Source organism: Octodon degus, unplaced genomic scaffold (genome assembly GCF_000260255.1).
Source record: "Octodon degus isolate 3935 unplaced genomic scaffold, OctDeg1.0 scaffold00025, whole genome shotgun sequence".
Lineage (NCBI taxonomy): Eukaryota > Metazoa > Chordata > Mammalia > Rodentia > Octodontidae > Octodon > Octodon degus.
The window spans coordinates 18,038,892-18,066,233 of record NW_004524601.1 but is presented as its reverse complement, the minus strand read 5'-3'; the positions used below and the strand labels follow the sequence as shown (position 1 = coordinate 18,066,233).

At 38.9% G+C, this 27,342-nt stretch overlaps 1 protein-coding gene and 1 pseudogene across 2 annotated transcripts in view; one reads left to right on the top strand and one right to left on the bottom strand.

Moving 5' to 3' along the window:
• Pde1a (phosphodiesterase 1A) overlaps positions 1 to 21,794 on the bottom strand; it is a 387,035-nt gene extending 365,241 nt beyond the window's left edge. Inside the window, exon 1 of one of the 2 annotated variants that reach the window (XM_023712341.1) lies at positions 21,470 to 21,794. In XM_023712341.1, the coding sequence (XP_023568109.1) occupies positions 21,470 to 21,570 (101 nt within the window). In that variant the 5' untranslated portion in view covers positions 21,571 to 21,794. The remainder of the gene's footprint in view (positions 1 to 21,469) is intronic. The other variant, XM_023712342.1, reaches the window with a different exon arrangement.
• Positions 11,250 to 11,788, top strand: LOC105741829 (annotated as a pseudogene).
• Positions 21,795 to 27,342: the final 5,548 nt, after the last annotated feature.

The window sequence follows — 27,342 nt, the reverse complement described above, 5'->3', positions numbered from 1 at the left end:
GACAAAGACAGAAGACAGCAACTCCAAAAAATAAAAGGCCATTCACAGCAGAAGACAAACTGGTAATCAACTAATGCTAATGTCAGAGGAATGTTGTTATTACACACATAAAAATGGAGTGCTATATGCAAGAATCAGTCAAAGGAAGAACCATGGTAACAGCAGGAAGTTAAATCAAGAGGAGAGTAGTCGGATTAGAGTTAGATAAAATTTCACCTACAGATACATGAAATTAGTAAATAAAGCTTAAAATTGACACATTTAAAACAGCTACACAAAATCATTGTTTGAAAATGTGATTGTAAATGTGGGAAGGAAAATTAAAACCTGAAAGTTGATTTCTTAGGAAGGAGACCTGGCTAGCACCAAAGGGTAGGGAAAAGCACTCCTATTTTTATTGTTTTGTGACACTATTTTATTGCATGAATAAAAATGAGAACTAATTTTTTTAAATGTATTTGGTACAGGGTCTCACTATGCAACTCGGATTCATAGTGATCTTCCTGTCTCAGCCTCCCCAGTGCTGGGATTACAGGTGTGCACTACCATGCCTGGTCTTGGTGGCTGCCTCAGTGCTCCTAGAGGTGGGGCTGGGGTGGCTTGTGGTGCCAGGGATCAAATCCTAGTCCCTGTGCTTGCCTAAATAGGCACTTAGTCCTCTGAGCTATCCCACCAGCTAAGAACTAATTTTTGAGAGCAAAAGTTGTGTACAGCGTAAAAAGTACCACTGAAGTCAAATTTGTGTTTAGTTAAAGAGCAAAATGAATGACAATTTGAGGCATTCAAGAACAGCTCAGATAGCAGAATACATAGGACTTGTGTAGTCCCAGATAAATATTCAGTCTAATATTCAAGGGGGAAAAGGCAAGAAAGACAAACTCTAGTGACTGAGAAAAAAAATTCAATTTAAGACCATCAAAGGAAGTGTATTTTCCATGGTATTTCCCACAGAGGATCTTAGAACTGCAGCTAGGATCTCGGACACCCTGAGCGGCTGGGCTGTTAAGAAGATCCTGAAGCTTCTCACCATTCATACATAAGAAGATAAACATTTAAGCAGAGAGCAAATCTAATTACTCTGATTTGATCATTGCACCCTGCGCATGTGTACCAAATCACTAAACTATAACCCATGAGCATGGGTAATTATAATGTGTCGATGAAAACACAAAAGAATTCCAGTCAAGGCTACCTGCAGATTTCCCATTTCTGATCCTAATGAAAAGTAAAGTTGTGTCTGTTTTCAATTTTAAAAAGTTACTTGAGTGTAAGCGACCTGGCATCAACTTTCAAATGAGAGCAATCCTTGAATGCAAGTAAGTGAACATTTCAAAGGATTAATTTTTTAAATATTGGCAACATGGCATGCAATTAATTATCCTCATATTCCCTTATTGCACAAAACCAGATTCAACTTCCTCAACACCAAACATAGATGTAAAATCCATCCACAAGTGACCATTGCATTGAAGACTTTAAATTCTTCAATATCATGATCCACTAAATTTTATCTACAACGACATTAATGTTGATAAGAATCAAAAAAGTCAGTGACTTACTTCTCTTTATGTCTAAACAACACACTCTTGCAGTTCATCACTGGCAATTGCATTTATGCCATAGTAACAATTACATATCACTATTTCATAGGAGTGTCTGTATGTGTATGGTTGTGGTGATGGCAAACTTTACTCTTAGTTACAAGGTCCTTAGAGAAAGGGACAATTAATTTCTTTCTCAGCACATACACACAATTCAGCTCTCTAGAGTCTCATTAATGTGACCTGAAGCTGCTAGGACTGGAAAGGGGACCTGAATAACCCCTGCTAGTGCAGCCATCTCCACATCGTGTGGCTTCAACCCCATTTCACAAGGGTCCTTCACGTCATTCGTGCCTTCGTGCTCCTGATCCACGCACGAGGATGGCCACCTCCATCCTCAACCTCAATACACCAACAAAACCCAGTCACTCAAGAACAGAACGGCACAAGGAAAGTCATCCTGGGTGTTTTCAGGGACCACAAAGGGAATTTAATTTCCTTGACCAAACACAGTCTCATTAATTTCTGGAGCCAATTTTTATTGTTGTACAGGCGACATTTAAAAGGCTGTTGTCAAGGAAAAGCATCCTAAAATTAGACCTGCCAGCTTTGTTTTCCTTGCAGGAATGGTCATGCTTTTAACAGCCTCTTCTGTTTTGAAGAGAAAACCTAGTAACGAAATGCAAAGGAGCTCTCAGAAGTGTACTGAATAAAAAATGAAGCTGCCTGTGTATATGTGTCACAAATTATATTTCTCGTGTAAGCTTGTCTACACATGATGTGTGTTTGTGATAGAATTATGAGCCATGGAGAAGAACAAAAGATCTGTGATTCTAGTGCCTCATTCTAGCCACTCACTGTCACTCCTCTGCCTCTAACCTACCCACCTCCCACACTGTCCCCAGCCGCTACTCCCTCCATGCTCCCATTTCTGTCCTTACCCCACTTACAGCTGAAGGACAGTGAACACCCTAGACTCAGGGACCCTCTAGACTCAGCTTTCCCTCTCTTCAGCCCTTGTACTTGTGCTTCCTGGCAAAACATGGGCTTTGTAACCCAGGTGCACACCTGCCCCAATTTTTCCTAAAGCAGCTAGACAGAAGCAGAACACAGGGAAACTGATCTCACCTTAGGGATCGAACTGCTAGCAACGGGCAATACTGCCTGTGCATTCCGATACATTTTTTAGCAATACACTTCTCTCAGGTAATCGTTTCTACCTGCTCCTCCCTCCTCAGATGCTACCCTTTTTTTCCTTGATCATTTTCAGCAAATAGTCTCTTATTTCATTTCACTGGGAATTTAAAAGTAAACAGAGGGGACTGTCACCAAGTTGTCATCCACCAACTTGCAAACGGTCCCAGACATCCTGCATTCTCTGTAACTCTCTGCCTCTCGTCTCTCTTTCTGACTCTCTCTTTCCCCAGTGGGTTTTCATTTCCAGGAGATTCTTTCTGATAAATATTCACAAATAGAAATCTCCAGTAATATTCCTACCCTTTCACAAGCCTATCTACCCACAGACTCCTATCCTACCTTTAAGATTGCCTTCAGAAAATGCTTTAAGGGAACACTGCAGTCTGTCTCCTTCTCAGTCCTCAGCACTGTCTTCTACCTGGCTTGGGGAAGTTATTTTTGTCTTCACCATTTCACTGAGAGTATTTTGCCAAGACCACTAATCACCTCCACAGTGCAAAACCTCTAGCCAATCTTCAGTCTCTGGCACATGGCTTTTCATCAACATCTGTCACTTGACATTTATCTTTATAGAAAAAGAGTCTCCCTGTGGCTTACAGGAAGATATAGGGAGACTGGCCACTACTCAGTCTCCACCCATTTCTGTCTTCTTTCCTACTGGAGTATTGACATCCCTAAGGTCATTCCTGCTTCACCTTTCATGCCAATTTTAACTTCCTGGAGACCTCTTTTTTGGGGGAAGGGGTGGGGGACCTGCTCAACCTTCCCTGGGGGCCAGGCTGGTGCAGCATGTGGTGCCAGGGATCCAACCACTGTCCCTGCACTTGCCTAAGCAGGCACTTTAGGTCGCTGAGCTATCTCACCAGCCCTTTGGAGATCTCTTTCATTGCTGTGATTTTAAAATGCAACTATGTGCTGACTATTTCCAAATTTTCAGCTCTGACCCTTCATGTATTGGCCTGTCTCTATTTATTTGTTACATCCACTTGAATGTACAGGGGAGCTCTCCAAATTTACAGCTCATTTGGCAACAATACTTGACCTGAACTGAGGAGAGGACATGTGTCATGTATCATTTTTATTTTAGTGAATGTTTAAGTGAAATTTTATTATAGATATAGAGATAGAGATATGCTAAGGATGCTACCCCAAGCTCCCATGGAAATACTTGGCAATTTTTGATACAGGCCCCTAATTACATTTCTAAAACTGTAAAATTATGATTCAGGACATATCTGCACTCCCAATAGTTTTTATGTAAAGAACTGTAGTCTCTCTCTCTCTCTCTCTCTCTCTCTCTCTCTCTCTCTCTCTCACACACACACACACACACACACACACACACACACACATACACCCCAGAGGTATAATGCCTTTATTCTTTACCCCTCTACATCCATTTTGGCAGTTTCAAACACATCTTAAATCTTCATACAGTAGTTTTCCTTTATTCCACCGTTGTTCTTTCTGCATCTTCAGTTACTTCAGATCACCCACAGTCCAAAATATTAAATGGAAAACTCCAGAAATAAACAATTCATAAGTTTTTGATTAAGCAATGTTGTGAGTGGTGAGATGAATTCTTACACCATTCACCATCCCAGCACACAAATCATCTCTTTGAATCACTTTTCCACACTACATAGGCTATCCACCTGGTAATCATTTAGTGACCATCTCACTTGTGAGATTACCACATGATACCACAATACTTAGGCTAAAGTAAACCGATTTTACTTGATAATGAACCAAAATCTAAGAAGTAGTGACTCTATCGATGTTATTAACATTTATTATTATAATTCTCCCATTTCATTATTAGTCACTGTTATTAATTCCTTGTTGTGCCATATTTATAAATCAAACTTTATCATAGATACATATGTATAGAAAAAGTAACATGAGGGCTTAGTAGCATGCATGGTCTCGGTTGTCTGCTGGAGAACTCCTTGCCACAGAAGTAGGCACTAAAGGCACCAAAGCTACTGAACCTTCTTGTGGGAAATTCCCACAGCTTCCTAACACATCCTCCTATTTCCAGTCTTGTCCTTCTAACATTCCTTATTTCTCAGTGCTATTTTCCACTGAATGACTATAGAAGTCTTAAAACCTTAATAAGACCCTCCATCCCCATTGCTCTCAAGAGTTCCCACCGGACAGCGAAGAAAGACCTAAGTCCTTGGTCTGTTAGATGATCTGACTTCCACCTTTCCAAGCACACTTGCCTCTCACACTCCCTTACCCACATCCCAGCCCCACTCATCTTATTGTGTTTCCTCAACTGTGCCAAATATTGCAGCCTCAGGGTCTGGACCTCCGTCCCTTGCGTGTGCTGCCAGTTCTTCAGGCCTTGCCTGGCTTGCTCCTCCCTTCATTACAGCTCCTCCACACAAGTGGCTGTCACAGGGACCTGTTCCTTGCTGTTTCTTTTCTTTTCTGTATTTTAGGACAGGATCTACAAGGTCTACAGGATCTCTCTGCATACATCAGACTCGTAGTGGTTCTCCTGTTTTCAGCCTCCCAAGCGCTGGGATTACAGGTGAGCACCACCCGCCCAGTCTCAATCACTGCCTCAGCGCGCCTCACGGGCAGGGCCAGCACAGCACTCCCAGGATGGAACTCCAGGCTGGCAGGTACTTTACTCTGCTGAGCTAAGGCCAGCCCTCCTGCTGTTTCTTTTCTAAACTAGCTCCTTTTGAATTTCCTAGAAACTTTGTAGCATTACCCTATTTTTATTAAAAGTGATAGACATTGTTTAGTAATCATTCGTCTTATTGTCAAAGAAAAACCTCACTAAAGGTATCTGAGCTGTATTTTCATTATATGCTTGGTGCTTAAACTAATGCCAGAACTCTCCATGTGCCCAGTGAATGCCTATTAGTTGAATGAATAGCCCATGAAATAGCAGTCCATGTTGACTGCTTTCCCAAGCTCCTCAACATGTTCATGAGTGTCAGTATAGTAGGGATGAACTTGGGTTACACCTTCCTTGTCTCTGAATGGCTCTCACAGTGGTTCCCGTGGGTGACTAAGATTACCGTAGCATGACTCACCCTGTGTATGTTAGTGTTTATTTCTGTGCTCCTAAGGCATATATTTAATGAAACAATCCAAATTTATCAAGGAAAGTTTTTAATTATTTGGTTTTATTGTGAATTTAAATGTCTCCTCTTTTGAGGAAGCTCAAGATCACAACATGACACTTAGAAACATGTTTTTAAGTGCTACATGCTCAAAAGTGATTCATTCTATCTTATTTCTTATTCTTCTGGTGTTATTAGATCAACCAAGTCATTTAGTCATAGAAAGTATAGGGCCAGGGAGATGGCTCCGTGGAATAAACGCTTCCCTGGCAAGCGCATGGGCCTGAGTTCAATCCCTGGTTCCACCAGAAACAAAGAAACATAGAAAGTATATATTTTACAAATTTAGTACAGAATTAGATATCAAGAAAATGTAAAAATGAAAGTAAGCAAGAAATAATTTTTAATCTCATGTCTGCATCTTGTACTATGAATAACGACTACAAAGACAATATGCAATGTGTTAATTATTGTAACTGTCCCACTAACCTGTTTTGAAACTGTCCCATTGCTATTTCTTTCTCATTAAAATTAATAAAAAAAGAAATAATTTTCAGCATGGCATTTCATCGTTTTTGCTTAGCTATCAATTTTTGATAAGTAATTTTAAAAATTATTGGTTCATGGAAAACAGAGGAGAGTGGATATAACAAAGTCATGTTGAGGAATGATAGAAATATTTCATTAAATTTTTTAATCTTTTATTTATTTGGTACTGAAAATATTTTAATCCTTCAAACTGTTTTTGGATTTTTTGGTTTTTGTTTGTTTGTTTGTTTGTTTGTTTTAGGTGGAACCGGGGATTGAACTCAGGCCTTTACACTTGCCAGGCAAGTGCTTATTCTACTGAGCCACTCCCCAGCCTCAAATCCTTTGAACTGAAAATTACTTCTTTGTGACTTTCACTTTGGTGCCTTCTCAGACATGAAGTGCATGTCACCTCCTTAACTCCTGGCTCCATTTTGGATAGATGAATTATCTTTTAGAGAGATTCATCTTTTGATATATATTTTGCAAATATCTATCCATAATTGAACTATGATTCATATGACCAGATGAAGTCAGAGAACAAAAATACTAAATGTCAATTTGAAAATGGTGACTTTAGTTCAAGCCTTGTCAAACACTTCTCAATTTATGTTTCTGGTGAAAATAAAACACAAGAATTGTTAAAATTACTCATTCACTTTAAGGAAATGCAAGACTGCCTTGTTTTACAGTCATAAGTCTTTCTCTGAGGAGAAACTTGCAAGGAGAAGATTACCATTCAACTGAGTAGAGAACACACAGTTGTGGCCAGGGTGTTGAGGATGGTTGCCTCCAAGTCCGGTCAGGTTGTCTTGTGTCTGACTCACAGCGACTTGGAAACATCAGCAGGCAATGAGCTTTCACAGGATACACAGCAGTTTGCATGCACCCAGAATCCCCCAGCCTGCAGGCTCGCATGAGGCCGGAACTAATGGTGGAAAGATATTCTTAATAGAATCTTAATTATTCAGGTACATCATGGAAGAAAAATGTAAGTCTTCCTAGGATATGAATAGTCCAGAATTTTGGAAATTATAATCTTGGAGTAAGAATTTTAGTCACTAGGCAAGGTTTGAATTTCCTTTGTATTTCACATACTGCCCAGTTATCTGAGAAACTTTTCCCTTCATCTTATATTTGGCAGTGGAATGAGTAGAAGCCCAAGCATGTTTTACAGCTAGATGGGCCTCTAAACAGCTGCCATGTGCAGGTCTGGATGAGATACAAAGTGCGGGCTCTTTGACTACATGACTTTGATACTCTCACAATTCTGCTCAGTTTTATAAAATACATTTTGATTTTCATTTTGGCTGTTTTGGCAGAGACTCAGTGTCATTTCCAAGCTTCTCTACTGGTCAGATTTTTCCGACATTTTATTCTCTGTATTCCTCCAAATGCGGCTCAAAGACATTCCATTAAACTTATTTGATCTCCCAGCCTGAATTAATCTTGCTGCTGAACAACTATAACCTTTACTGGCTGTACTATTCAATTTTAAAGTGGTAGCATATTACAGAATTATTGTTCTTTGTTCTACAGAGTCATTTTTAAATTCTTTATACTGTAGACTATGCTGAGTACTAAGAATATAATAATGGGCAAAAAGATTCTACCGTTTATACTCTGGTTTCTCTTCAGATTGTGTAAATCTCTTGCCTTTTACTTTTTCCTTCTTCCAAAAAAATTTTTTTAGTATATTTGGTACAAGGTCTCACTGTGCAGCTCCAACTCATAGTAATCCTCCTGCTTTCAGCCTCCCCAGGGCTTGGATTACAGGCGTGTGCCACCACGCCTGGACTCTGTGGCTGGCTGAGTGCCCCTTGGGGTGGGGCTAGCACAGCATGCAGTGCAGAGGATCGAACCCGGGCCCTGCGCTCACCTAAGCAGGCACTTAGTCCGCTGAACTATCATGCCGGCCCTACCTTTTCCTTCCTGTTACCTTCAAGGAAAGATGAAGCCGTTATAGAAACTGGAAAAATTGGGTGAATAATAACATTTAAAAAGAAAGGGCAGTTGGGCTACTACAGAGTCACGTAGTATAATTTCAGATAAATGCAGTATGAATGATAATCACCCCTGACTTTAATGATAATCTACCTAATATTCAGCTTTCTGGCCCTTTTTGGAAATTCACCTTCAACATGATTGCATTCTCCCCCTTATCACCAAGTTATACTTTGTTTCAATTCAACTTAAAAATATTTTTACTTCAAATCTCTTTTTGTGTTAAAAAAGATTTACCAACATATTTCTCTTCACCAAAGACTTCTTATTTAGTATAAAACTTAAAACTCTTATTCCTTATTAAAAATGAGAGTTGTAAACTAAGATTTTACTTTAATTCATAGGAAAATTGGTGGCATTTTAGTAGTAGCAGAATTAATGGTATTGTTGATTTTGAACAGAAAACTACCTATATATGAACCAAAAATTATGGAGACAAAGTAATAAGTAATGTCATGAATAAGTTAAGTGTTAATCTTTTCTATAATCAAATCAATTTCTTGAGAAATAAGTAAAAGATGGAGAAAAAATATTGATCAACTTGATTTCTAACCAAGTCTATGTAAAGAAAAATGAGGGACAAAACCATAAATTGTGAACAGAAATGAAAAGCAAAAACATTGTACTGTGTTTAAGATTAAGTTAATAAACTGTAATGTATTAAAGGCCAAGTTAATCAGCTATTGACAACATGGCAGCATCTTAGGGTGACGGGTTATGCATCATCTGCTCAGAAAATAAAGGTAACAAAATAAACAGCACTTGTACAGGTACGACTCCTTCCAAGCTAAGCACAGCTGAAGCGGCTCAGTAATGCAGATCTGAAGTCAGCGCTCAGCTAAGTTGTTCCTGCCCTACTTCTTTGACTACCACAATATTCTCTCTATTTCTTTTTATTCCCTTTCATCTTTCCCTATCATTTACTCATTTCGACCAAGAACAAATCAACAAATGTCCCAAGCTCATGAGCACAAACATCGAGGTCAGTGTTGTCTTGCCTTCCTCCATGTCTGGAAAGGCAATCTTCTACTGGAATGATTTGATATTTGTAGAAAAGGGTAGATAGAAAGGAATAAGGTACAACACTACTTTGCTCTTTTTCTTTGTGAAAGCAAAGAAAAAAATCCTAGAAGATCAGGAACTGGATCTTCCCATCCCCTAAATGCCAGGGCAACAAGATGTGTGTACAGCCCTGGTCTCCCTAGTGCCTGTTACGAGGGTAGCAGGATGTGAACCTTCTTTTATGCAACAATGCATTTTTCCAACCTTACTGTATGCTTCTATTTCTATGGGAAATTATATTTGTTCAGCAAACTCTAGGAGTAAGAATTTCAATATACAGACCATTGAAAAAACAGGTTTGGGAAGAAATATCATAAGTGTACTTTATTGTTGCTGGTAAAAATAATCTGGAGGAGAATTTTATGGGGGTGGCTTTCTTAAAAGGACAGTTTTTATTTTCACAGTACAAAATATTTATTTATTTTTGGTTTGGTCAAATAAGTAAATGATAGATGATGAGAGAGAAGGAAAAAGTGATAGAAAAACTGTTGAAATCAAGGAACTACATGGAAAAAATGAGAAGCTAAGAGCAGATTTTGGGTTTGTATCTAATAAACTACTCCACATTTAGTGGCCAAAAATGAGTATCTGTTATTTTCTGACAATTGTGATGAAGTCTGGGCTGACCTCACAGTTGGTCTGGTGTTGGATTGCTTGGTTGCTGTAGAAGAGCCATAACTGGCAAGGTGTCTGTTCATGTGGGAAGAAGACGTCATGCGCTGCTGGGAAACTTCCAGAAAGCAGCCAGAAGGATGAGCCTAGTATACAGGCCCTTCCTTGGCTTGTACCATGCCTGTTAAGGCCAGAGGGGCCAAAGCCAGATGCACACACAGGAGCCAGTATGCAAGACAGCATCACAGGTAGGCGTGTAGGAAGCCACAAACAAACTGGGGGCTCTAGTAGACAACATGGAAAATAAAGACGTGTTAGTGTACTCGGCCTGTTGAAGCAGAGATGTGCTGGAGAATGCATGTCAAGAGGCCCACACAGAAAGATGCTTGCTTATATTGGAACCAGTGAGAAGACCTGGACATTTTGCAAGTTCTTAAAGTGAGAAATGAACCCTCTTCCTCATCTACAAGCCACCTCCAAATACAGGTGAAGAAAATGTATGACTTGTACTCTGTTTAGGAAGTAAAAGAGAATAAACTCCACTGAGTTGATTACTTTGCTTCAGGAAATAACACTCACCTGTGCTAGAAACCTTTTTTCAACAAGAACAGAAGAGGTACTTTCAGTGAGGATTACATTCTTAGTTTTAGCCACTAGAATTTGTGGATTTATTCTTATTGCAAATAGAAATTGTCAGAGTCGGATACCTGGCTACTACCGCCACACACACAATTTTCTTCTCTTCAATTTCTACCAAAGACCAAATAAATTAGAATGATTTTGCAAAGATCCAAACTCTGAGGCAGTAAAGGTTTTAGGAAAAGTCAATTCTTTTTCCTGCTCTAGCAAGGATGGGTGTCTAGGAAAATAAAGGAGTGGTGGTAGTGCATATTGTGGGGAGGGGACAAGACAAAACTGGGGCTTTCTGACATCTAAAGCATATGTCAAGTGATAACGCCCTTTGGTGCTCAGCTTGGAGCCTGCAGAACAGGCAAACAGATGGAAAGAATGTGAAAAACTCCAAACAACTCCTGAAATGTCAGGCTATATGGTGAGGCTTGAGTGTTAAGTGGAGTTATCCAAGATAGTGGCAAATGAAGTACGAGCCTAGAAACTTGGTCCTTGCCCTCCTAATTGTGAAACATCAGCCAACTCACTGAGTGTCTTGAAGGCTCAGTTTTCTCTTCATGAAAACTGGAGACAGTTGTTCTGAGAAGTATAAATGAAGTCTCTTAGAACGTATAGAGCACAGAGAGGCACAAATAGCCCGTACAGCAGCGTGCCTAAGTTTTATTGTGACTCCTGCGATACGTACCTCACTCATGACTCTCCATCTGTGAGAAAGACACACTGCAGTGGTAGGAAACGTAAAGAGAATGTGAGAGACTACTATAGGAAATGGATGGAAGAGCAAGCTCAGAGCCTGACTGATAAAACAACGGCTGCATTTCAACAAGGAAAGATCCCTCCTACTGCATTCTCTGCTCCTCTCCCAGCAGGAGCTATGGTCCCACCTCCACCCAGTCTCCCGGGTCCTCCTCGCCCTGGTACGAAGCCAGCACCCCATATAGGAGGCCCTCCCATGATGCCAATGATGAGCACCCCCCTCCTCCCAGGATGATGCCAGTGGGACCTGCTCCTGGAATGAGGCCACCCGTGGGAGGCCACATGCCAATGATGCCTGGGCCTCCAATGACACGACCACTGGCTCAGCCCATGATGATGACCATTCAGCCAGGAATGACTCAGCCAGACAGATAAAGTGGAGGGGCGACCTCTCTGTATCAGTTTTATATTATTTGTTCTGCTTCACCAGGGATCATAGTGCTGTGACTCTCCGTGTTTTCTAATAGCATGAATGACAAAGAAGACTTGCTCCCCTTACTATTAAAGAACAGTTTCAAAGGGAGAAGTACGATAAACAAAAGTGCAGAAAGCACAGCTTCATGTGTATTGTAAAACGTGAAAATAAACTTGTCAGCTCTTTTAGTTAAAAAGAAAAGTATAGAGCACAAAATAATTAAAAGGCATAATTACAACTATGATTCAATGGCTAAGTGATTTGAAACAAGTTAAAGCAATCAGAAACGTGATTGATACCCAAGTCGTACAATTCTTTCTTATCTTGTCTCAAATATCATTAGAAACCAAGCCTCAGAAAGTCTAGAATCAACCAGAATCCAATATTGCCTTCAGGTAGGTTTAATGTTCTTCTAAATTGTCTAGGACCTGTTGCATAAGAATCCTCTGCTCCCTAGTATTTAATTAAGAACTTAATTAAGATTCATCTCTGTTTTCTTCTTCTGAAAACTGTGCCTAGAGATTTTACATTTTTAATAATCCATTAGAAATTTATTTGAGTCACTATAAAGAGAAAATTTCTTTCTCCCAACAAATTATCTGCATCCTGCATTTGGGGGACCTAGTTAGTAAAACTTTACATTTCCAAATATTTTATATATTTAAATTGGAATGTATCTTTAAACAGTTTCAAGAAATTATAATTTTAGGAATAAAAAAGATACCTTACTTTTAGACATTCTCATTTTATGCCCTCCCTTTACTACAGTTACTCATGCCTCCCACTCAGGCCAGATAGGTGGAATATGTGGTTATCATGACACTTTGATGGTCATGATGTTCATGAATGGATCCTTCATGGATCCAAAAGTCTATAGCACAGTCTTTTAGTAGATAATAATCAGATTTGCTCAGATATTTACATTTGACTAATGATTGAAATATGGTAAAAAACAAAATCTAAAAGATAATAGTCATGTGTCATTTTCTGAAATGGATCAATGGCTGACCAAATAGCTCAGTGGATTAAAGAGCCTGCAAGCAGGCACGGGGGCCTGGGGTTCAATCCCTGGGCCTGCCCTGCCAGCCCCGCCCCCAAGGCATTCTGAGACACAGTTGAGACTGGGCATGGTGGTGCATGCCTGTAATCCCAGCTCTTGGGAGGCTGTAAACAGATGGATCACTACAAGTCTGATCTACTAGTGAGACCATGAACACCCTGTAGGCCCTTCCCTAAAATACAAAAGATAAAAAATAAAGGATCAGCAAAGGAATGAATATGGGACATGACCAATTATTTAGAAGTAATTCCATTGAGAAGCAAGCCAGATTGGGATAAGAAAAGACTTATAGAATGACTTTCAAGCCAAGTGATCCAGGAAGCCAGTCAAGCCTAAGGCATACAAGATGATGAACTGAAATTGTACTTCCGGGCTACAGAAAGAAGTTGAAGGAGACCCTCCCTCAAGGCCAGCCCACTTCCCTAGGTTCTTTCCCTTTAGGTAGCCCAACTACTGTCCAAAAGCAACATTAATCCTCAGGTTCAATAGTTCTGGTAACAAGAAACTTGCGAAACCTCCTGAGCAACCCCCACTGAGCAAGGAGAAGAACTCCTCAGGCTGGTGGCTTTCCTCTTAATTCTGATGAGAAAAGCACCAGAGAAGACACAGAATTCTGACTCTGCTGAAATATTAGTATAGTCATGATAAGAAAAACTAGGATATTTTATATTCTAGGCACCACCCTAAGTAATTTATAAGAATTTATCCAGTACCATCTATACCTGTGACATTGGTAATGCTATCACTAGCCCAAGAATGGATCAAGTTATGGAAACAGTAAAAACTACAATGTTCTGCAAAGTTACCGCATGCCAGGAACTGTTACACTTCTGCCACACACCTATGTACTTTTTCATATCTTGATTTGAGCAACCTATGGATTCTCAGTTCCTAGAACTTTCTTCTACATGGAAGAGCCGTCCACTGGAGAAGCCTCCAGGGCTCTTTGCTGAATCTTGCATTCCGTCACAGACACAAGAGGCGCAAGTCATCTGGTGGGTGAATTGTGGTGACAGACTTGGGCCAGAGGCTGCAAGCCTTCCTTCTCAGGGGGTAAGGAAGGGATTTTACACTTGTACAAAGTTCCATCTGCTCTAAGCCATGAGGAAAGTTTAGGAGGGGGATTTTGCCCCCTACTGAGGAAGGCTTTACTGTTGGGGGTTAAACTGAATTCAGGGAAGACCGGCTTATACAGCTGGACCCCAAAGCTACGTCTTCAAGTGCAAACTCTATCTGCAGTACAGCTATATTTTGATCTCTATCTAGTGGACTCCCAAACCTATCCTTCACTTAGTTCCAAACCTGAGCAAAGAGTAGATGACTGGGGAGGTGGCTCAATAGAATAAGCACTTCCCTGGCAAGCACAAGGCCTGAGTTCAATCCCTGATTCCAAAAAAAAAAAAAAAAAAGGATGTTTTATATAGCACCTCCTCTCATCAAACTGTCCAGAGTTCTGGCGATAGGTCAGCAAAAGTCACCTAAGAGAAGTCAACTCTGATGAGTCAAATCGTTCCCCAAGGAATGCGATTGCATCACCAGGTGCGTTCCTTAAACCACTTCTTACTCCACACTAACTTGCCCTTTCTATGTCACCTGTTGCTTATTTTTCTACTAGAAAATGAGTTCCTATGTCTAACCTACTACAGAATTTGTGCCCAATCAGTGGGTGTTTACTGAATGAATGATGAATGAAATAATTTCATTTTACAGATATGGAAAGTACACTACAGAGAAGTTTATAGTTTTTCCATAGTCGCTAAGCTAAGAGGCACATGGTATTAGAGAACATCTGATTGGCTTCAGGCTTCAATTTCTGAGTCCCTGAGTAATCCGTCTCAATAATATTCATTACATGAACCATAATAATATCATGTTGTCTAAGGCCTGAGGTTTATATTACCTCTACATTTTGCAGTCCTAAATACATTTTGATACGTTGTTTATATTCAAATCATATTGGTTTTCTGATTAAATGACATATTTTAAACTTATTTTCCTGTTAATCCATCAAAACAGTCACAAGCTCAATAATGTGAGAACAGAGAATGAGATGTGTCGATGATTTCTAAGAGAAAATAGCATGGACACCCTTTCATGTGAAACAAATTCAGTATTTTCACTCAGTATCAGAGTGTGGAAGGAAATGGTGCTTACAACACATATTCCAGGGTCAGATTGGGGTACAGAAATCTGTTCAGTGCCTAAGAAAGAAGACTATCTAACTCCAGTGTGTCATAGAGTGACCTAAGTTGGCCTTGACCCTTAGAGACTGTGCACTTATGTGTATATGACACACAGGAGGATGCAAATGTCATAGTGATTAAACACTGTTATTCTGTTAACGGAGGAATATTATAGTTTCTTACTGTTGCTATATAATGAATTTGCCACAAATTTAGTAACGTGAAAGCAAAAAACACAAATTACTGTCAGTTCTAAAGGTCAAAATTCTGATGCAAGTTTTAGTAGCTAAACTCAAGATGTCACCAGAACTAAACTACATTGTTTCTGGAGATTCTCAAAGCAAAGAAGAAAATTTGCTTTCTTGCCTTTTCTAGACATTACCTGCATTCTTGGGTCGTGAATCACTGTCTCCATCTTCAATGCTGGCAAAGCTGGGTCCAGTCCTCTCCACGCTGCACCACTCTGGCCTCTCTCATCTGCTCTGTGATTACCCAGGGCCACCCTGGGCAGCCCAGACACAGTGTTCTCCCTACTTTGAAGTTGGCTAGCTAGCAACGTGACCTGCAACTGCTGCCTTGATTCTCCTTTTCCAAGTAAGATAACATAATCACAAGTTTTGCGATTTAGGACATGGACATTTCTGGAGCAATGAGTCCCCTATTGCAGAACCCAAGGACTAGGTTTTATAATCCTTTTCTACTAAGATATTTAAGTATGCTGAGAATCTCATGTATCTTTTTTCTGAAAGTAAGATGAAGAAGAGCTTTAGATGTGTGCTCAAATCTAGGTTGCACCAGATATTACCCGTGAAGCTAAATTAGGATGGTTACATTGTAAGTCCATTGGTAGGACTGACCAAGAACACCATTTTATCCTATAGTTCTGACCACTAATAGGGGATAAGCCAACATTTCACTCTTCATCCTAACTGTGAGTTTACCTCCAATCTTCCCGCTTGGTGTTAGGCCCTATTTCGGCATTCTGTCTTATCTTTTAATTTTCTAGTCAGAATCAGTGCAATGTTCGGAACTGTATTTATTTACATTTTTGATTGATTGACTGTTTTAAAAATAGTTCTAGGGGCCGGGGAGATGGCTCAGTGGAATAAGCACTTCCCTGGCAAGTGCAAGGGCCTGAGTTCAATCCTTGGTTCTGCTAAATAAATAAATAAATTAGTTCTGTCTCCCATGTGCTAAGTACTGTGCTAGGTTCTAAGATTCAAGCACAAGTACAACAACATGAACTGGCTCTTACACTCAGAAACTGTGTTCAAGGGAAGGTAGGCTTTGTACAATAAAGTTTAGGTTACTTTATAGACCAAATAGAGGAAACGAACCTAGAATAGAGTGGGAGATAAGACTTTTCTTTGCAGGAGAACCTTACCAAGGCTCATGTCAGCTTTTAAGAGGGACAACTCTCTGATAAAGAAATGTCCTGTGCTCTGCTCTGTAGGACATTTAGCTCCCTTGGACCCTGCTGCCCACTCAGTGCAGAAATACCCCCACACCAGAAGTTGCCTACAAAAGCTTTATGGGAGGCAGAATAACTGTGGGTGAAAGGAGAAAGAGGAGTAACTAAAATGAAAGAAGGAAGACAGGTAGTAAACAGCATCTTGGGGACCTCTTTGGGAGGAAGCAATAGGACAAAGGCCTCAGAAGAAGCTGCAAAGGCAGATCTCTGTGCACAATGCTCACCTTAGAGTTGTGGACCATCGAGGGCTTTTAAAGAATTTAAGGGTCAGCCAAATAGCTCAGCAGATTGAAGCGCCTGCAAGTAGATACAGGGGCCAGGGGTTCAATCCCTAGGCCTGCCATGCCGGCCCCCACCCCCAGGGCACGCTAAGAAGACAATTGAGACTGGGCGTGGTGGCCCGCGCCTGTAATCCCAGCTCTTGGGAGGCTGTAAACAGGCAGATCACTACGAGTCCGATCTAGTAGTAAGACCCTGAACACCCCGCAGACCCTTCCCTAAAATACAAGAGGGAAAGAGAGAGAGAGAGAGAGAGAGAGAGAGAGAATTTAAAGCAAGAGATTTAAAAGGTTCAACATTGCAGCTTACCTAAAAATCAGACTTCATCCGAAAGTCTGATTCCACTTTGGGAAGATGGTGCTAATACTTCCTGTCATTTATGTATTTTGCCCATTTTTATTCAAAACATGTAGTTCTGCTGTATCTTCTTGGCAGTGAGAGCCTGGGCCGCTTCACCTGAGAGCTGTATGATGCACTGCGCTCTTCAACAAGAACAGCTAATTGGAATTAAAGCGTTTTAAGGGCCGATTCTTCCTTCACTTCCTGCCTCTCCACCTTTTACTTTCACTACTGGCGGCTGTGGTTACCACCAGAAAGATAATAGGTCTTTTCTTAAAAAGAAGTAAAAACAGAAGCCTAACTTGACATCCCTTAGCTGTTGCATTACAACTCTGGATTTTAATATCTAGACATTTGTCAGGATAGGAAAAACAGGAGAGGATACAGCTATACAAGTAAAATTAATAATCAGGCACTAGCTAAGTTCCAAAATAACATTCCTACAGGTTCCAGTGCTTCAGTTTTAAAACCTGAAGGAACAGGCAACAGGTGCTACAGAGTGGTAAAGATTACAATTCTTGTCAATCACTTGCGATTTCAAGCCGCTCAAACTTTGTTTTCTTTCATTGAACAACTGAGGAAGATAATACTTGAATTTAGTTCTTCCCATAAATTTATGTGATTTTTTTTTTTTCAGAACCGGGGATTGAACTCAGGTCCTTGCGCTTGCCAAGCAAGCAATTACTCTACTGAGCTATCTCCCTGGCTATGTGATATTTTTTTCATTGAAATTTCTACATGATCAAATTTCCTGGAAATGCTGCTCTTACTTCTTAGACTGAATTCTTAGAACAATGAAACTGATTGGAATTAATGTTACTAAATTTTTATTAAATAAGTTTCATCTTTTCAAAAATCCACACCTGTGGAGCACTTTGAATGTTAAAGGAAAAAAAAAAAAATAGTACCAATGCTACAAAAAGCATTATTTCTAAAATTGAGAGAAAGAGTACACATAAATGAAAGAATATAAAATCCTCCAATTAACTCTCTCCTTAAGAAGAAATATCAGTCTTTGCAAAACCTAATGACAGATAACTTTCTTTAATATGTGGACTGGGGAGATAGTTTAGGAGCATGAGTGACTGCCTGGCAAGCCCAAAGTGCTGAGTTCAATCCCTGGTACAAGAAGAAGAAGTTTTATCTGATGCAAGATGGCATATGAAATAGGGAATGTTTGTAAGGCCCTGATCATCTATTGCTGGCAGCCAAATGTATGACTTTTTAAAATATGTTTTATGAAGAGCTTGATGTCATAGTACTTGCTGATACTTCCCCCATCATAGAAAATGAACCACGATGTAGAATCTAAGTTGTCAGACTGGGGGACAAATGAGTGGTAAAAGAAGAATTAAAGACATCACAGAAAAGAGTTGTAACTATAAAAAGGAAATTAAGGCCAGGCATAGTGGTGCATGCCTGTAATCCCAGCACTTGAGAGACTGACGCAGGAAGATCACTGGGTTCGAGACCAGCCTGAACTACAAAGTGGGCTCAAGGCCAACCTGAACTGCATAGTGAGACCCAGTTTCAAAAAAACAAAAAGAAAAGAAAATCAATAGATTAAAGCACACAAGTCTATATGAGAATGGATGTAAGAAACTATTTGACTGTTATCTCAAGAGGAATAAGAGATGTTAGGCACATTAATTTTATACGATGTTACAAATATTACATGAAAGAGATTTAGAGAAAAAATGAGATTAAGTGTTTCATGAAAGAGGTCAACTAAATGGTAGGAAAAAATTGATATTTAACTTATTCTATCACTATTTCCACATGTCACATAGAAATTTAAAATTTAAAATTTATTTCTATGGACTCAAAAGAGTGTATAAAATGTTATGTTATATGACAATCTCTCTATGATTTTCTCAAAATATCCACCTCTCCAGGTTCCTATTTTCCCTGTTTCAGGTATAATTGAATAAACATTATTTTATTTTCACTTATTTTATTTTATATCAAAATGTGCATATTGTAAGCCCAACTTAAAACAGAGTATGATGCTAAAATAAGTCCATGTGTTTATTGAGATAAATACAATAAAATACTAAGAAACACTTCCTAACCAATATCGAAGGCCATCGAATTTATTATACCCATGATGAGAAAGTTACTGTACAATTGTTTGATAGCTTTTGTTACATGATTTTAATTGCTAATATTTAAAGCACAATTGTGGGTCCAGTGATTTTGATGCACTATACTTTTAATCAATATTGCATTTTAAATAGGCAACGCATTTTAGCAATGAATAGGGAGCCCCTCAGATCACTGCTTTGGAAGCAGACTACACAAGAGACCATAATTAAACAATTCGGTTGTCACTAGTCATGCAGATTTTAGCTTTAGAGCTTCTTGCTTTGACAAGCCTAAGCCTATGGTACTCAAAACGTCTTATGTCAAAGTACAATTTAAAGTAACAGTATCAAAATGCAAGACTTTCCCTCTTTAATACAAAAGCAATCAGTTTAATCAATTCAATAATGATTCTAAAATAAAACTGAGCAGTAGTCATTGGGTGGCCTTAGACATAGCTCAAAGTTAATGTGGCTTGTGGATACACTGATGTACCCAAGTGTAAATTCATGAAGCTTTACTGTTGAATGACTTTATCACCCTCTTCTGAAAGAAAATAACACACTGATGTTAAATCAGGTGATAAAGTGAAAGCCAGACAACTGTCCTAACATGTTAAATAAACACAAAAAGCACTTTTCAAATATCTTAAAAGCATATTCTTACATCCACAATAATAAATCTTCATGTATTCATTAATTATGGAAAGCAGAGCAAATATTAATTAAACAAATAAATATTCTGTCCTAGTTTGTGTTCTGAGTTATAGTTATTCCAGTGCAAATAGGCATGCACGCATTATGTCACACACAAATCATCTGATGACTGCCAATGTTTAATTTATGTCTATGCTAATTAATTCTTGAGCTACTCCTACTTGGGTAGGATTAATTATTTCTCTAGAGAATTACCACACCAAAAAAGTTGTAGCTTCTAAGTCTTCAGTGGATCTTGGAAACATATTTCTCTCATTCATTCCGACGCTGTAAAGATGGCCTCTTTTTTAAAACTTATTTCCTAAAGTGTTTATGTTATTATTAGGCTCTTATACCAGTGCACTATGATGCCATGTATTACTTCAAGTAATAAGAAAATATAGTGTATTATTTTAAATACATAAAATCATTGGATATATTAAAACAGAGGAAGTTAAGCATTTTATCTGCAAAATTTGATATAATTTTTCTTTCTGAAAAAAGTATCAGAGCAGTAATATCATTCATCTGATGCTGAATTTTATAAAATTATATATATATATATATATATATATCATTAGAGAAGTGAATCCAAGAAAAATATTTCATACAGTATATTACTTTTCTTCAGTTTTATTGTAGTAAGACAAATATGGTATTTTTCTTTGAGATTTCCAAATAAGCTAAGCAATTTCAATAGCCTAGAAATAATCATATTTAATATTTTCTCCAAATATTATATCTGATTTTTAAATTATTTCATAATTAAAATGAAGCATAGAAACACTAAACAAGAATTAGCATGCACAGGTAAAAACTAAAGCTGAAAAGATATATACAGTGAGGTATAGTTCTTCACTTAAACTTTGGCCTGGATAATTACATTTTATGCTTGTTTTAAATAGAGAACTCTTGACCCATGTTAACAGTGGGCTAATCTTTACTCTCAGGAAAGATGAACTGACTGAATTTAAAATCGAAACTCTACTGAGTTGGTGTGCTGTTAATATTTTTACCACATGAACATTGTTCCTTATAGAAAAAATTTAAGACAATGAATATGTACAATGGAGAAAAAATATATATTATCATATCAATCCTGTCCTTGGTTTCCAAGACCTAGTTTTAGTGACAGAAGTACCAATTGTGTCTGCCCCTCGACTTACCTGAGGGAAATTTTATTCCGATCAGAACTGGGCAGGTAGCTTTCCCAGCTATCTCTCTTCACATCTAAAGTGCATATCCAAACAGCACATAGCAAAAGCATACAAGAAACATGCAGCGGCACGGAGAAAGCACTGCTCCAGCAGTCATTTTACTTTACACAAAACCTGCAGGTGCAAAACACTCTCCAGCCCTCAACAAGTTGTTAGAGGAGATGGACATATGTTAAGTTTCAAGAGAAAAATCTTTCCAAAGGAAACATCAGTCCACAAAAGCAGGCAATGCCCTCAATTAGACACGATAATGGTCAATTCTTTGGGTGTTGGGGGTGTGGGGAATATCACCAAACCAAGCCAAGGGCTACTCACATTCCCTTCAGGCGCTGCCACATTTTCTCAGTCTGCTCTCCTATGAGAAACTTGTAAGTGGTGTTTTCCAGTTCTCCGATTTCTGTAGCAGAGGACCCCATGGTGCCGCTCCTAGGGTGAGACGGTGACAGTCAGTCCCAGCAGCTAGAACAGGCATTCCTCAGTCCACTACCAATCTCGGGCTGTGACAACAGTAGCATCTCTTATCTCTCAAAGCTGCGCGGAGGTGCAGAGCTGAGGGAAGCTCCTGCCAGAATTGCTACTGATTTTGACAGGCGTCTCCGCCGGGCACCCCCACCCCCAGCAGACAGCAGTATACACAGATGACTGACCTCACAGGAGCAAGCCGCGCACGTGAGCTGCTACTGTACTACTGACCGACCACGGGCTCCAGCTGTCGCCCAGCCGCTCATGGGTGCCTGCTCCGCGCAGGGAAGCGAAGCAGAATCCCTACGGCTTCCGCGCTCTGTTATGCACGGGAGAAACCTCAGTGACTTTGGCGCTCCAGAAGAGGCTGAATTCCTCCCTACCAGCGGAAGCGAAGGAGGGAAGGAAGTAATAAGAGGCTAGATGAAGGGAACCAGAACCACCAGCACCACCCTGAGAAGAAAAAAAAAAAAAAAACCTGCCCGTTTAAATGCCAAGGCTTTCTGTCGCTTCATTGATCTGAAAACAACACCTAAAATACATATTATGCTTGAATAACAAATGCAGCAAATATTAATAACAAAGAGAAAGCAGCCACACAGAAGACAGACCACAGAGCTCCACAGGTTATTCAAAGCATCAGCACATCCACCGATGGTGTAATCGTGCAGTTCATCTTCTCCTAGCAACTCCACTCTGCAGGTGCCTGCGAGGTCACGCAGGAGGGGGAAGTCCAGCACCCAAGCGCAGCCTGCTCTGGGGGGCCTCGAGGGCTTAGGGAATAAATCAGATGAAGCAACGGGTGCCAGTGTTGAAGGCAGAGAGGGTGTGTGCGCACGAATGTGGATGTGTAAGGCTGACAGCAAGAGGAGTGTGGTGCTTGTGCCTTTAAAAAAAAAAAAAAAAGCGAGAAAATGGACATGAAAGTGATCAGAAGGGAGCTGTCTGCCAAGCTCCCAACACATGGCGAGCTGACTTGGAAATAAGCACAGACTTCAAGTATGAACCTCACAACAACTATTGCTGTCTGAAAGCTGCTAAGAAAAATACACTTAAAAGTCACATCTTGTTTGTGTGGAGACCCAGATGTAATCTTATTCCTCCCTGGGCAAAAACTTGTCTACTACCTTGAGGTTGAAAATAGAAGCTACCGAAGACAGTAAATAGAAAATAATAGCTGATCTCAAGTAACTAACTTGGATTACTTTTAATTTACACAAATGCTGGAAGGTACACAATATTCCTGTTTAACACTATTCTCAGTAAAGACACTGAGAAATAGACATCCTCTAGATTTACCACCAATTCATTAGAGTACGCATTGTTATTTTATACATGAGAGACTTGTAATAGAAAAATATTCTGTGCATCCAAACAAAATTGATGGCATCTAGTAAAGTCATAATAAGTATGTAAAATGTGCCTTTGAAAAATTTTACAGAAAATTACTTCTAAGTTACAACTTAGAGGAGGTTTTATCAAATGAGCTTCAGTTTTCTTTACTCAGACAAGGTATTTCCAGAACTCAGTCTGAATTTAGTGTTGCTAGCTCCCAGACAGCTTTATACAGTCAAAGCCTTACCACTCTGAGCATTTCAGTGTCAGAAATAAGTTCAGTTTGCTCTGAAAGTACCAACTTTACATTGACTGCGCCTTCATTATAAGTCTAGCTACATTCATTTAAGAGACACTTACCTGATGTTTGTTTAATAAGGTAGTCAACAAAATATCTGAATTCTGTTCTCCAAAATGAAACGCCAGGAAAATCTGCTGAAAAGGCAAGTAATCTGCTTTTATTGTTTCATGAACTAAAATACTAAAGTCCTTGAGGTTATAATCCAGTTCAGTTTAGCAATGTGCTTTCATTGGCCAGAAGTCTTGTTATATTACAAGGCAAATACTGTAGACCTCTCTATTTACATGTGTTTGTGAGTCTCACCTCATCATTACAACCAACTTGCCTTTTTCACCACATCTCTTCTATCACACACTGATGTTTGAGGATTGGCCACTTGTTACAAAAAAATGCTTTCTTTTTATATGAAATGCTTCATAAAACAAAAATTTGAATAATGGTCTAGATAGAATAGTTCATTATTTAAATCCTTGACCAAAACAACTTTCAACTCGAGAAGTATCAAAAAGTTACTTTTGAACTAGGTTGGCCCAAGGAATCCAGATAACCAGCCCATGAACTGAGGGTCCAGCAGCCAGCAAGGAAACGCTCAGGACCCTGGTAACTAGCGTGGCCAGAGGAATCCAGGTGCCTGGCCCATCACCCTAGACAAAGTGAAGGAACTAGAACCTAGCAGTTGGCCTGGTCAGAGAAAAACAAGGTAAATCCACTCTAACAAGGGAAGTACTTTGCACACAAATTCCCAATGTATGATTTGTTCTGTTATATAACTACAGACTTTGTTCCTATGGTCTAAAGGATGAAACCAATACTTACTAAAATGTGCCAATTTCTAAATTTTGCTTAATGTTATTATTTTTGCTAATTGTATTACTGTATCTGGGATAGCATACCTATTTTAGCCACTTGTTCTCACTTGAATAACAATATTGGGAAGTGCAGGGGTGATAACCTTACCAAAGTCCTACATCTAAAGAGAGAGGACAGTGCCCAACTGAAACCAACATCTCACTCTCAATTAATTGGGAAGGCAGGATCTCAGGACAGGTAAAATCAAAGCATCTCTGACACAAAAAGATATCTTGAAGAACAGACTTTTCCAAGAGTGAGCTTGATAGTAATGATATAGTTCTATACTGTCAAACTTTCACAAACAACACACCAAGGGAGAAATTAGGGAAACCACAATTTTCACAATAACACCCAAAAAGTGAAATACTTATTCATCAATCTCACAAAGGAAGTAGAAGATTTAAACAGTGCAAATTGCAGTGCTCAGAGAAAAAAGATCAAAGACATTTCAGAAAATGGAAAAATATTTCTTGCTTATGGATAGGAAGGCCCAACATAGTGAAAATGGCCATACACCCAAAATCATTATACAGATTCAAGGCAATCAAAATTAAAATGCCATTGTTATAACTCACAGATCTAAAGAAAACATTCCAAATTCATTTGGAACCAGGAAAGACCTACAATAGCAAAGGCAGTCCTGGCTAACAAAAGGCAGGAGACATCACAATCCCTGATCTGAAATTATACCACAAAGCTACTGTGAAAAAATCATCATGATGCTGGCAAAGAAAAAAAAAAAAAACAGACCTGAGGATTAATGGTACAGATTAGAAGATGCAGACACAACTACAAACACACTCAGCCACCTGATCTATGACAAAGGGGACAAATGGTTCACTGGAAGAAACATAATCTGCTTAAAAAAATGGTGTTGAAAAACTGACTTTCTCTTAGCCAAAGGGTAAAGTTCGACCCATGCCTATCACTATGTACTAAAATACAGTTAAAATCGATCAAAAATTTAAACACTAAATCTTCAGGAGGAAAATGCAGGTAGACATAAGGCTAGGTAGAGAGCTCATGGGCAAAAACCAAATTGCATGGAAAATACTTCATAGAATCAACAACTGGAATCTCATCTTTTTTTAAAAAAAAAAGTTTCTTCATGTAAAACAAATTATCAATAAAATAAGAGGAAAACCTATGAACTGGGAAAAAATTATAGGTAATGGCCACTCTGACAAAGGCCTTTTATTAAGAGCACATAAAGAATTTTTTAAAAATCAGCCCCCCAAAATTTTAAAGGCCTCATCCAAAAATGAGCATCTGAGATGAATATGCATTTCTCAGAGAAAGAAATAGAAATGGCAAATAAATATATGAAAAAACATTCAACATTTTTAATTCTGGGGGTTGGGGAGATGGCTCAGTAGAATAAGCACTTGCTTGGCAAGCACAAGGGTCTGAGTTCAATCCCCAGTTCTACCAAAAACAAATAAAAAACAAAAATTTAAAAAAATTGGTAATTCAAAAAATGCAAATTACAGCAATACTGAGATTTGATGTCACTCCAGAAAGAACGGTTATCATCAAGAAGTCAATCAATAACAAATGGTGGCAGGGCTGGAGGGAAAAAGAAATGGCTCTCCACTGTTGGTGGGAGTGCAGACTGGTACAACCACTATGGAAATCAGTGTGGAGATTCCTCAAAAAGCTAGGATTGGAAGTCCCATTCAACGTAGTTATTCCCCTTCTGGGTATCTTTCAAGAAGAACAGAAAACTGTATTTTTTTTCTTACCTTTCTTCCTTACCACAGTGATTTATGTGCACCCATATTTATAACAGCACAATTTGTCGTAGGTGAATCCTGCAAACAACCCAAATGCCCATCAACTGAGGAATGGATAAATAAGATGTGGTATTTTTACACAATGGAGTCTGGCTCAGCTAGTTTTAAAAAAGGGTAAGTTTGATGCTTGTATCATTAAATGGTTGCAACTGGAGAACTCTTAAGTAAAATACATGGGTCCTACATGTACAAACATTGAATTGCTTCTGTAGTGTAAGAACCTGAAGTAGTAAATAAAATCTGAAGGGTACAATATATATTGTGAAAAGGAAGTGAATCTATCAAAGAGGAAGGAATTACTGAGATGAGGAAGAGGACAGGAGAGGGAATGATGTAAGGGGATATATCTATGTATGTATGCAGGATGGCTTGGATAATTGTACCATTGATTTCTGAAGATCTATGGAAAGTAGCAGATAATGCTTAATTTTTGTCTTCTTTTCTCATTTGTTTCTTTCTTTTTAATTTCTTATAACTTTTTTCTTTTTTTCTTTCTTTTTCCAATTTTGCACTGATATATCTGGTAATACAAACTAAGTTTATGACAATACTGTGAAATACAACAAATACTGTCAAATTCATATCATTTTATTTCATGAAATTCTGTATCATTTCTACTTTTTTATAACTATTTTGTATTCTCTGTAAAAAAAAAATGAAAAAATTCCCAAGGAATATCACAGAAATCAAAATAAACAGTTCTTTCTGAAATAGAAAATGACAAGCTTAAGAATCAAATTCCAATCTCAGGAGCCCAGACCACCCAGAACAAATCCAGGAGCTATCAGCATAGAAGAAATTGGAAGTCACAAACCTGAAATCTCTGAAATGATTGCAACTAAAGTAAAGAAGAAACTCCAGGTGAGTACTGAGGAAATCATGTCAGAAATAATCTCTCAGGTAAATTTTTCTTTTTTAATCTTCTATTTATTTATTTGGTACAAGATCTCACTATGCAGCTCAGACTCATAGTGTTCCTCCTGTCTCAGCCTCCCCAGTTCTAGGATCATAGGTGTGCACCTCCATACCCAGTTTTGGGGCCAGTACAGCACACCCAGTGTTCAGGGTCAGGCACAGCATGTGGTACAAGGGATTGAACCAGCAGGTGCTTAGCCCACCAAGTTATCTCCCCTATCTCCTCTCTCAGGTTAAAGAAAATATGATAAGCATAATGAAAGAATTGCTGAGCATATCTAAAGAGGACATTGATTAAGGAAATAGAGGAACATAGAAAAATGATGGAAACTTTGAATGAACAATATAAGAAAGAAATACACCGCATCAAACAGGTTCAAAAAGATATCTAGGAAATTTTAAAATTCCATTAAAATTGGGAAAACCATTTGAATCAAGCTGAAGATAGACATTCAGACCTTCAATACTTCATTGCAGCTAGTGACTGGAAAAGAAAAGAACTCTTAAAAATAACAAGTAATCAAAAAAAA